This window comes from Colius striatus, chromosome 2, assembly GCF_028858725.1.
Source record: "Colius striatus isolate bColStr4 chromosome 2, bColStr4.1.hap1, whole genome shotgun sequence".
NCBI classification, from domain to species: Eukaryota; Metazoa; Chordata; class Aves; order Coliiformes; family Coliidae; genus Colius; species Colius striatus.
In genome coordinates this window covers 14,555,576-14,568,288 of record NC_084760.1, presented here as the reverse complement: position 1 = coordinate 14,568,288, position 12,713 = coordinate 14,555,576, and the positions used below count along the sequence as shown (strand labels likewise).

General features: G+C 36.3%; 1 protein-coding gene across 1 annotated transcript in view; it reads right to left on the bottom strand.

The window, feature by feature from the left end:
• Positions 1-12,713, bottom strand: part of COL12A1 (collagen type XII alpha 1 chain) — a 99,944-nt gene that overhangs the window by 84,193 nt on the left and 3,038 nt on the right. Inside the window, 9 exon segments of the mRNA XM_061989484.1 lie at positions 455-727; positions 2,068-2,670; positions 2,895-3,185; positions 3,767-3,940; positions 4,388-4,552; positions 4,666-4,929; positions 5,628-5,684; positions 6,569-6,712; positions 7,455-7,571. Of these exon segments, the coding sequence (XP_061845468.1) occupies positions 455-727; positions 2,068-2,670; positions 2,895-3,185; positions 3,767-3,940; positions 4,388-4,552; positions 4,666-4,929; positions 5,628-5,684; positions 6,569-6,712; positions 7,455-7,571 (2,088 nt within the window).

Below are 12,713 nucleotides of genomic sequence, written 5' to 3'. Positions count from 1 at the left end.
TAGATGTAGACACTGCAAATTACATTGATACATGCTTTAAACGTGTTAAAGTCAATACTTATTCCTGCATCAGAGTCATAATTATTAAATCAAATAGTTCAGTTGGAAGGGACCTATGATGATCATCTAGTCCAACTCAAATGTGTTTTAAGATTAATACATGCCAATGAATTTATTAATGACAACACACCACTTCATTCAAAAACAGGCCACAGAAGAGAAACACAGCACCCATCCAGCTTTCAAAGGAAATAAAACCTAATCTTTACCATTTAGTGTTGGTCTATTATTGAAATGTTATCCCTTTACTAAATGCATTGAGAGACAATAACATTTATTCTCATCTTGTATACCAGTAGATCTTCTCAGTCTTAACTGTCTGTTCCACATACATGCATTCTCTCAAAGGAAACTCTATTTGAACATATGATTCTGAGAATAATGGAAAGCTTACCTTCTAAGGTGGTTTCTTCTCCATCCAAGGGAGGGCCATCACCATCTTCATACTCAGAAATCACACTGACTGTGTAAGTAGTTTCAGGTAGCAAGTTGGTAAGAACTGAGCTAGTACTTGAAGCTGGTACTGAAACAATGAATTCATCTCCACCAACTGCCACTTTATATTTAATAAGATAAGACAGAACCTCAGGTCCAGCTGGAGACCAGCTCACTTTGAAACTGTCAGATGTTACATCAGAAAAGACCATATTCTTTGCAGGTACATAAGCTGTGTGGAAATAAAAATGTACAGATGAGGCATACTTACTACAATGGTTTTTTAACACAAATTACCTAAAGTAAATGAAAACCATCCCTCAATTGTGCTATTTTCTAATGGAACACACATTTTGTTGTACATGCAATGGTGTTTTCTATACTGGTTTACAGCTACCTAATTTTCTTAAGATTATATCTAGGCTGTTTCAAATCATACGAGTAGAAGCACCAACTCCATGATTTCAAGATCAAATTAGAACAGTCCATCTAAAAAATGTACTTCTGAGAAGAAGTTAGAATCCGATGATCAAGTTGTGTTCCCTCTTTCATATGTCCCATGAGTGGCGGTAAGTTTATGCCCTCAATGGGAAGCTAAGAATCCTTGGGTTTTTTCAGATCTCAATTAGAAATATGACAAAATAAATCCCAGTATTTTATCAGGAATGGAGTCAAAGGGGAAACAAGAAACTTGACATGAGGCACAAACACAAACCTGACATCCTGGGCTTGTTTTGGCTGGCCTAGTCAGCCTAACAGTAGGGATGTTAAGACTGCTTGAGCCCTCTAAAACAAAGGCTGCTTTGCTGGTTTGTTCCTCAAAGCTATCCTGAAACAAAAGGCTTATTTTTAAAGAGAGTGGGATTTTGAATACTGGGAGCTATTCAGTGTTAGTGTTCTAATAAACATAGGTAGGGACATGGAGGGTACAACTAATCATGAGCAACTTTAGCTGACCAAAAGTTGGTCATTCAAAAATCTTTTAAATATTAAACATTACCTAAGCTCACTAAATTTGGATGCATGTGAAGTGGTACTTCATTTCAGCTAGATTGAAATTAACATCACCTAACACCTGCTGTCTCAGATTTTCCTGTCTAAATCCATTGCAGATGGCCATTCATTTTACCCTAAAATGTAAGCAAATCACCCTCTGAGAGTGTTGGCATTTGTTCATTGCCTTTGAAAATCTAAAAGACAAGCTTAGACTAGCTATCTCATTTCAGACAGATAAAGAAGAATGACCTCAGTAAATAATTGTTTTACTAAACTGAGTGTAAAACCAGAGCACATCCACTAAGGTCATTACAGATAGACACACGCTTTAATAGCTTTCTAGGTACCTAGGAGGGGAGGGGAAAATATATTTGTCCAATAATTTTTTCATCTCCATTTCCTCATTAATTTCCCCTGTTGCTTTTAAGATGCTTGAAAATAAGAACCAAATCCACAGTTATTAAAATTATCATTTGTATATGACAATTTCATCAAAATTAATTATTCAGGTAACTACAAGCATAAAACATTGATTCAGATTTACCTATTTGCACTTCTGTAATAGCAGTTACTTACACTTTTTCCTTATAGCAGCCAGTTCCTGCTCAATCCGTAGGCAGACAGACTGTGTAAGTTCAAATGATATTCTTTGAAAAGCATCAAAATCTTCCACTGTGTAAACATGGGTTTCAGCAGGTGGTGATGCAATTGCTTCTAACTCTGTACGCACTGCGTCCTTCACACCAACTGCAAATATTTCTACATCTGCATCCCTCAGTTTTATTGCAGGTTCTTTAAAAGCATCTGATGATTTTCCATCAGTAATAAGAATCATGACTCTCGGCACATTGGGTCTTGATCCTTTGCTGGTAACAAATACTTTTTCCCTCACATATGTCATCGCTTTGCCTGTGTTGGTAGATCCACCTCTGTAGGGGAAGGTGTTAATAGCCTGAATTATGTCTTCCACTCTGTTGTATCTGTTCAAAGAAAACTCCATATAGGGATCTCTGCTGTACTGGACAAGACTTATCTGTACTTTTCGAGGCGATATTTCAAAGCTTTTAACTAACACTTCCAAAAAGGCTCTTACTTTAACAAAATTGGCGATACCAATGCTGTAGGAACCATCGACTAAAAACACAACATCAGCTTTTACATCCACACCACGTGAGCATTCTGTAAAGAAAAAGAATCACCACTATAAACAGATATTCAATAGTCACAATATTACAATTGCATCTGCAGTTCATGTATCACACCCAGTTACTTACAAAGAAAATAAACCATGTTCAGTCAAACTGTTTCTCATAAATAACAAAGGGATGAAATTAAAATAAGCATCAGAGGCTTAAAGAACAAAAAGCTACTGTGTGAAAATAACATAGTAGCTCCTAACTCACCCACTTGAACTTTTACTTGTTGTGTTTTTTCCATTATCGTTATTGGCTCACTGGGGGTCAATCCTTTCATTGCATAAACATTAATTTGATATTCTGTGTCGGGAGAGAGATCTTTAACATTCAGAGCAGTAGTCTGAGGACCCACACTCAGTACATGCTGTTTTCCACCAGCTATCATTGGAATGAACTGCAGCCGATAGCCAGTTATTTGGCTCGTGGATGGATCCCAAGTGATTCTAACAGATTTTGAGGAGATCTGAGTGGCCACCAGATTTGAAGGAGGCTCCACCACTGAAAGAAGTCAAAAGAAAACCCAAACTATTGATTACAATTATAAATAGATTTTCTTTCACAATTTTATTTCTGGACTAAACTTAGTCAACTTTTCTCAATATTCACTAAAAGTCGGGCAGGTTTTTTAAGCATAAACACAGGACAATCCAAATGAGGCATCAATGAGTGTAGAAATATAATTAGTTACTTAGAATCTCACAGGGACAGAGAGGTGCAGTGATCCAGTCTCCTCAGCTTTCTCCAGTTGTCGTCCTTGGTTCTTAACCTATTGCATATTCTGCCCCTTCACCAAGATAGTTTTTTTCTCTTTAGTACATTTTTCCATAGAAGTGGTGTCTGTATTAGACTCTGATAACTGCACATCATTGTGTTGCCCTTGAAACTACAGAATAACAGAGCTATTCTAAATCTACTACATCACATGTTCTGTTCTCCTGCATTTAAATGCACAAAGCTGAGACCTGTTTTCCACACTTGCTAAATGAGGCAGAAATTAAGCAAAAGAAGTAGGGGTAGCCCCTTAAATAGTCATCAGATTAAACTGAAGTAAATAAATACATTTACATAAAGTATCTCACCTTCTTCTCCACTAACCAGTTCACCTAGTTGTTCATCAACACCAGAGCACACTTGTGAGATAATTTCATTCTGTATATCCACAATTCCATCAAAATTAGCCACATTGAACACATGCCTCAGTGAAGGTTGAGATGCAATTAGCTTGAGTTCCTTCGCGTCTGCTGCTTTGATTCCTAGAAGTTGCAACAGATAGGACTGCGTTAAGTGACCATAAAAAACAGACACCTGTGAATGTATTCATTAATTATCAGAACATCATGGGATAAAGCTGACTTTAATTCAGTTATGTTGTCTGTCATTATCAATAATCAAACTGCAAAATAATGATTAATTCAATGAGGAAACGTACTCCATTTTCAACCTGAGAAAATAATGTGGTATCTTCAATAAGGCCAAGGTTAAAACTATGCTTGTCAGTCACCTTAATCTCCATGTAGGAGCTAAAGAATTCCTACCAACACAGCTGGTACGTTCCAGTCCAGAGGCCGCAAACGATCCACTTCAAGGCATACACGTGGAAAGAGCATCACAGTAAACTTCTTGAAACAGATTTGGTAAAAAGCATATAATCTATTTCTCTAGGAATGTTAATTCTCAGTCATTAGAAAAACTCAACATACCCAGAGAAAAAACTTCAACTCCTATGTTGCGAAGCTCTCTGGCAGGAATTTCCACTTCATCTTGAGCTTTTCCATCCGTAATGACAATTGCTACCTTAGGAAAGCCTTTTCTTGCTCCAGCAGACTCAATGAAGGTGTTTTGCACCAGGTAATCAATAGCCTCACCTGAAAACAACACCACAAGATGTGTTTTATTAGGCTCAAATGAACTAGGATTTCATGCAAATTTGAATTATAAAATGAAATGCTGAATAAACACATATGTGGGAAATCTGTACCTGTCATTGTGTTGCCACCTTTGTAAGGTATCCTTTTAATTGCATCAATAAGATCACTTCTTCTGAAGTACTGATTTAAATTGAACTCTGTTCTTGTATCTGAACTGTACTGAACCACTCCAACTCTTGTCTTTTCTTCCCCAATGTCAAAAGCTGATACAAGGGCAACCATGAAGTCCAGGATATATCTGAAGTTATTTCTCCCTACACTCCATGAACCATCTACCAGGAAAACTAAATCTGTCATTGCACTTATGGAGCATCCTGGAACATAAATCAAACAAACACACACGCACATACAAAATACCTCTGTTAGCAAATGAGAAATTGCATTCTTACAAATCAGTGAGAAATGTCTTACAGAAATATAGTTGGTAAAAGCCAAAACAGATATTTAAGACTGATATTCTTATCTGGAATATCTTACTTGGGGAAGCATTACTGACATAAGTGAATACCCACATAAGCCTTTTAGCTGCCATTACCAAAAGGGAACTGTCAGCTAGACAGTTTTACGACACATCTCACACTAATTGACAAGATCTGTTGTGCCACAGCAGATGAAAACTCACAACATTTTTTGTAACAGCTTGATGTTATAGAAACACTCCATTTTATTACCATTTCTGCTTTGCTTCTTTATCTCCCCATAATAGTTGCACAGTTTTTTCCACAATGCCTTTTAACCACAGCACAATGTATTTTGTTAGTAGGACTAAGACACACATTTGCTTGGGTTAGTTGCACAAAATTCCTAGTTTCAGTACCAAATTTGTACCTTATTCTTTCTATTTGGCTATAAATTCCTCACATCCCAATCCCTTCCCAAGCTTTCTTAACTCTGGACAGTTTTACAAGTTAATTTCTTTGCTAGGTAACAAAGGAACACAAGTTAACTTTATGAGGCCTTACAGCTAGACCTCACTTTCTCTAAAATGTCAGACAAAGACAAAACACCTTACTTTGTAATTGAGCCTCAACCTTCTTTTCCTCTGGTATCCCTGGACCACCTGTCTGAACTGCACAAAGCACAACATAGAGACAATTGAAGGAAATCAGGTTACATTTGTAAACATTTAAAAACAAAGTGTGCAGGGAATTAGAGACACATATCTGACAAGCCTCAGAACACAAAAACATTAATGCAAGTTATAAACATATCGCTGTACTTACAGGTTTGACAACACAACACTCAAGACAACACAAAATACAGAAAACACAAATAATTAAGAATATTCTGTATATTTTGTACATTAATTTCTTGAAAATTAAATGCAACATCCCCGGATGAAATAACAATATTATTCCTCTCTAATACGGAGAGGAACTCTTCAGAAGTAATTTTCCAGCACGTGCTTGGGAAGCCTTAAATGTGAGATAAGGTTTGTCACAGAAGATAGTCTTTGTGCTTACTGGTTTTATTTAAGCAAATGTCTTTTGTATTTTAATTACTAAATATAAATAATAATCTTGAAAATTCTGTATTTTATCATGCATATAGATATATTGTGTCATGTTTTACAGTTTGATGAAGGGAGTTAGCTTTTTTCCCCACTCCCCCACACATAGGAAGGAGGTCAGATTTATTTGTTACTGAGGTCAATCAGAGTCTTCTCCTCGACTTCAGCAAATGTAGTTTATAGGAAACAGGTTTAGCTCAAAAGAATTACTGGCCTCCTGCAAAGAATTCTATAGAAGTTGTAAGACATGATATATTCATATCAGTCTCCTCTTATCTCTTTCAAATTATCTCTGCTTAATGGAAAAGAGCTGTTCAGACAACTACATCTGATCAGGACTTAGGTATGTGGCAATTTTGTTGAGGAACTGGAGCAAAGCCAAGTCCTGTGAATGACCACTCAATTATCTTACTTGATTTCTTAATTGTACTACAGGTACTTACTTGTCAGTTGGCCAAAAACAGGTACACTCTCCTCCCTTTCATCATATGAAGCTATTGACACAGCATACTGTATATCAGGTATAAGATCTGATAAGACCGTTTGGGTAGTGCTAGGTGAAAGTGTAAATTCTTTAGTAGGCCCATCTGCAAGAAATATATAAAACAGTTAATGTAGCCTTTAAATCCCATATCAATGACAAGTTGATCACTAAAAATAAAAAGCAACAGAGAAAAATCTATCCAAAATGATACACCTTGTTTTTTTCCTAAAGTATGCATTTTGAAACTTGAAACCAACCTGTTTTCAATAGCGAACAAAGTTACTTCAGTGTTTAATAAATCCAGGAAATTTGAAACTTAAAATGCACATACAAAATGTACTATCATCTTACAAATTATGGTCCAGTTCAGATTCATTATCACTTTTATGACATTGTTAGTCGTTACAAATGGTTATTTCTCAAAGTGAAATAGAATAATGGCTGTCTTACACAGTCATTATCAGGAAGTTACATGACATCACTGCATGTCACCTGACACAGATAACGTTTCCCCAGGGAGATGTACTTGAATGAAGTAAATACAATTCTCTAAGGTAAAAGCATAGAAGAGTAGCAGAGTGATGATTCTACTTTCTTTTTGCTTATTGCAAAGGAAGGGCATTCAAAATTCATTACTTACAGTTGCCAAGGGGTAATCGCTATGATAAAAAGCCTCTAACTTGGAACAAGCACTGCTCCTTCCAGTAAGCCCTTTGTTGCTACCTTGTCTTTATCACAAACTTTAGAAAAGATGTTAATAGCTACACTGATACCTAAATTAGACAATAAAAATGAAGCCAAGTTTAAAAAAAAATGTAATGACAATAAAATTTTACAGGACTTACCATTTGTTGGAACCACAGTTATCCTGTAACCCATTATTGCATCTGGTGGCCTTTTCCATGACATTTGAACATTATGTTCATCTATAATTGTAAAATTCAAGTCTGATGGTGGATTAACTGCAAAAGATTTATAGCAGGTGGGTGTTTGAACAAGCTTTGGCAAACAAATAAATAAAATAATGTTGAGCAAAGCTTACTAAAATTGTCTTTGCATAAATTTGTTTCCAACAAATATAAAGATATATTGTTGGAAAAAGAGTAAAATAAAGGCTCACAAAATATGACAAAACATCAAAGAGTAAACGCATTACAGAGGACAGCACAGAACATATGTTTCTTGAGTTGCCAAGACATTCAAGAATGGCCAGCAAAATCAAGCACAATAGAAAACACATTTGGATACATGTACAATGAGTTCACAGATAATCACCACATAATGCAAACATTTCACATAACAATTAAAGGAAATTTTTTTACATGCTGGGTGCAATCCGTACAAGCATGCCAAATCACAACCTGCTTACAATATCATGAGACCATTTAGGACATTGCAAACACAGTATTCTTCTTAATGAGACATCAAATACTTGATCAGCTTTTTAGTATAGTCTCTGCAAAGTCATATTTCTTATTGATTTCACTGAATCTAGAAACTTGGCAGAGAAAAAAATGTTTTCAAGAATACAGAAAAATATTGGGCAATTAATGTTCAGTAAAACAAATTCTGTGAGGGTCTAGATATGAATATATATGCAAAATGTATACTGATGAATCATTTTATTTCAAAATATGGGAGAGCTCCGTCCCTTTGTTCCTAGAAGCCACTGACGTGACATACTTCACATATGGCTGCAAAGGGTTCAGGAGCTAAGGGGATAATAACTGCAGTTAGAAATAGTTGAAATTTGCTGAAATATTTGAGCTGATGGGAAAAATGACAAAAATAAGATTCTACCTGTTTACACCATATTGCTGTACAATTTCAAAGGTGTAAACTAGTGTTTTCATGTTCCCTTTGCAGCAGGTGTACCCATACTAATAATGGCATTTTAACATAAAATGCCAGTATGGTTCCAAACAACACAATGGTTAATTATGAAAAGACAACATCAAAGTATATTTATGGACATTTATTTTACGGAATTTATAGAAAACAGCAAAGAAGGCACCAGTGATCTGAACGAATGACTGCAAATAAAACTTGTAGGAGCTGATGAAAGAATTAACTGAACAGTACAGAAAGAAATAGTTTACATAGGCTATTTTGCAGCATCATGCATATGTAGATGAAATGTTGATTATTATTTTTTTAGCTTCCCACGATGGACAAAAGCCTCCATGTACAAAGTTCATTACACAAAGACGTTTCATAAATACTTTATAATGATATTCTCTTTGTAAAATTGTCATGCTTATTCATGCAGTATTTTACTGACTCACTGTCAGTGCATGGTAGGTGTATTATATATTATTGTTTAAATAGGTCAACAAAGTAAGATTAGATCCAGCCATACTTTCCTTAACTACTCATGAGACGGTTTTGCAGGCGTTTTTAATAGACCGATCTTCTCTGTTTCATAGATCTCTATCATCTGTCAGATCTTTCTTCAGTTTTGAACATAATTTAGAGTAGATAAAGAAACAAGTGATAGAACATATACTTATGAAAAGGCATTGTCCAATTGCAGTAATTAATATCGAGCTAAAAAACCCAACTGTGTAGGCTTTTTTTTTCCTTTTAATTTACTGTCATTTCCAACCATAGGATAATATGGCTTTGCAATACTGATACAACAGATACGCTAGTACTGGAGTGAATGTTATTTTTCCTATTGTCCATACACAGGCAGTGAGATTAGATCATTAACCTGCATGCATAGTTTATTCATCGTTCGGTTTATGAGTATCACAATGCTAGAGACAACAGGGGAGTTACTTAGTATCAAAATCATGCAGCACGTGTTAATAGTAAAATACATTTAGGTGATAAGAATATCATTATAAAATATTGTTTCAGTAGCAATGGCTCAGGACAAATTTAATGCAAAGGCAGAGACAACTGACCTGAGCATGCTTTTAAAAAAAAATTCAGTACATGGAAAAAATAGCACCACCAACCTTGCAAGTAAATTGGCATGTTGCAGTGGAGACTTTAGGCTTTAACTGCTGAAGGACAGCAGCAGCCCAACTTGCTGATATCCAAAAGACCGGATTCCAGATAAACTGAAAAAACTGACTGTGAGGAAAAGTCTTTAACATTTTAAAGGATTTTAATCCAGTTTATGAAAATTCAGATGTGGATCTCGGTAAGTAACAGGAGTAGTACATCGATGCACAAGTGATGCATCCATCCATCCAGGTGTTCACAGCCTTTTAGAACAATGGTGTTGCAGGGGAACTCAGAAAGTCCCCTCGTCCATCCCAGGGCCAAGACATGATAAGCCACTCCATGTCATTCCCATTTGCTCTGATCATTCTTAAAGACCTCCACTGTTGGCAAGACTGCCAGCTTCCCACAGAAATCATAGAATCATAGAATCATAGAATGGTAGGGGTTGGAAGGGACCTTGAGAGATCATCTAGTCCAACCCCCCTACAGAAGCAGGTTCACCTACATTAGGTCACATAGGAACATGTCCAGCTGGGTCTTGAAGACCTCCAAGGAAGGAGACTCCACAACCCCTCTGGGTAGCCTGTTCCACTGCTCCGTCACCCTCACAGTGAAATAGTTAAATCAATCCTATGCCTCCCTCCCTCTATCATTGTAAAGTTATTCCCAATATCTAACCTCAGTCTTCACTGCTGCATTTTAAATCCATTCATCACCAATTTGTGCCTGGCTTATCAAACTCAAGCACTGAATGCTCGTCCCATTAAAATCCAAAAAGGAATTTTGCCTGAGTGAGGGAAAAAAACTGCAAAAAAAAAAAAGGTAGTTTGGATCCAATGTATCCAATGTCATCAAAATGTCTTCCAGATGGCCTGTGAGCTTTTGGTACTCAAAAAGAACCTCCAAAACATCCATGGACCTTTGCATAGGTCAAATTTCACTCATGTGAAACCACTACAGGGTGAAGACCAAATCATGCTCATATGACTGAGAGCAGTAAATTGATCTGAAGTAGAGCAAGATGTTCAGACTATAAAAACCTTACTGCAATAACCAAACAGGGCAACAGTTACTCCACCTTATTAGCCTTCTTCTTCCAGAAGGGAATTCACCAGTGCAAAAATAATACACTTACAACACGGAATCAGAGCAGACTTCCAGGAATAAAATGCCCCCGGCTGTGCTAGGAGTTTGTCCTACTACAGGGACAAACCTTAAAACTCCACTCTACACAGGCTTACATGCAAGCACAGCTTTACTCAAGCAAGCAGTCTTGATGTCAGGCTATTTGCACAAGTGAAGTTGCACCCTACACTTACAGTATAGTGACACTGTCGATCAGTCTGATCCTTTGCCCATCAAAATCCGTGCCAAATCTCTCACTGACTTGTCAAGGTACAGGATCATGATTTTAATATGTGATGGTATTATAGCATTGCCTTAATACAGGGATCCCACTGTTGATGTATAGAAATCTATGACTCTCCTATAGGCTTCCAGCACAGTAAAAAAATAACTTGTTGCATGACAGTAATGTTTACACAGCACTAACTTCCATCAGTCTTCAAACTATGACATGGTAACTTCCTCAACTGGATATTCTATCTCATGCACCACAAAAGAAAAGAAAAAAGAATCAGAAATAATAACTCATTGCTACTCATTGTGTCACATACATGTATGACAATGGTGTATTTTTCTGAAACAAAAAACAGAGCAAAGCATCTTTCTCATGCTATGTATGTCTCATGCTACCTTGTATTACTCAACAGATAATACTAACCTAGCATACAACAGTCTCCATCTTTTTACAGATCACACAACATGACTGATAAAGGATCCTGATGATATCTTAACAAGACAGAAGCACAGTGTAATCAGAAGATGAACAAACTATAGCTGAGCAACATAGTAAACATAGTCAAGAGCAGCTTCTCATCCTTGTTAGATATTCATTGCCAATCACATCATAGAAACACTGTCACCTGTATGTTTTTGGGTTTTTATTTTATACATGTATGTGAAATTTCTTCAAAATACAAGATAAGTGTATTTTGAAAAAGACATTTAAATACATATACATATAGACACGTAACTAAACATAATTGCATATATATATATACACTGTATGCATAAATATTTACTAAATTCTATGCATCTGTGCATATATATCTATGTGTATTTGTATATGCATACACACACATGTACACTTTGCTTCTATTTAGCAGTAGGAAGAAGTTGCAGTCACCTTCATACATATACAAACTTCGATTTCATGCATCAATCTCTCTGATTGTTTTAGGAACTTGGTTCTCTCTTTAGGTACTTGGAAATCATCAGCTAGTTTCTCAAAAAATAGAAATCAGACATCAAAAAGTAATAAAATAATGGTACAACCAACCAGTTCCAAAGCTGAATAAGGGGTAACTTCAAAAGTTACAGCTATCCCAGATCATCTCTAAACCATTCAGTCAATAAAAACTAATTTACTCAACACAAGCTTTAATTCATGAGAAATTCTCTCTTTGTAACTGCTCTGCTGCAATTATTTGACAGTCACCATATTGTGTGTTCTAGAGACAGATTTTTCACCTGACAAACCTTTCTTCTGCACCACACAAAGATCCCATGCTTGGCTCAGTGATGTCTTCCTTCCCTACCTCCAGCCTAGAAACCACTTTTCTAGGGCTGAACCAGCTCCCGAAACAGTGAAAAGTCAGCACCTTTACGAGCTCAGTGAGGTCACACAGAACCAGTGGCTTCCTTATTCCTTTCCTGTGCCTTTGAAAATTCTTCTGTATTAGGAAAGACAACACACTATACAAGCCATGACATCATCACAGTATTACCTGGAGGTTATAACTAACAGGTTATTCACATACTAATCTAGTTGGCTTAACTATGACTATAATAATGGGAAAAAAAATCTTATTTAGTGAATGGACATGGATTTCTCCCTGGCTTTTTGTCATCACAGATGGAAAATGCACTGTGACAGAAAGGAATTTTGACACAACACCACACAGGGAATGCCCTGGAGTACTGCAATGCTGGACAAAAAATAGCAAGAAACAACTTAAAGCATAAAATGTAGCATCATACACAAAAGTTTCAGCAGAGACACATCAGAAGGATTGCAAAATAAAACA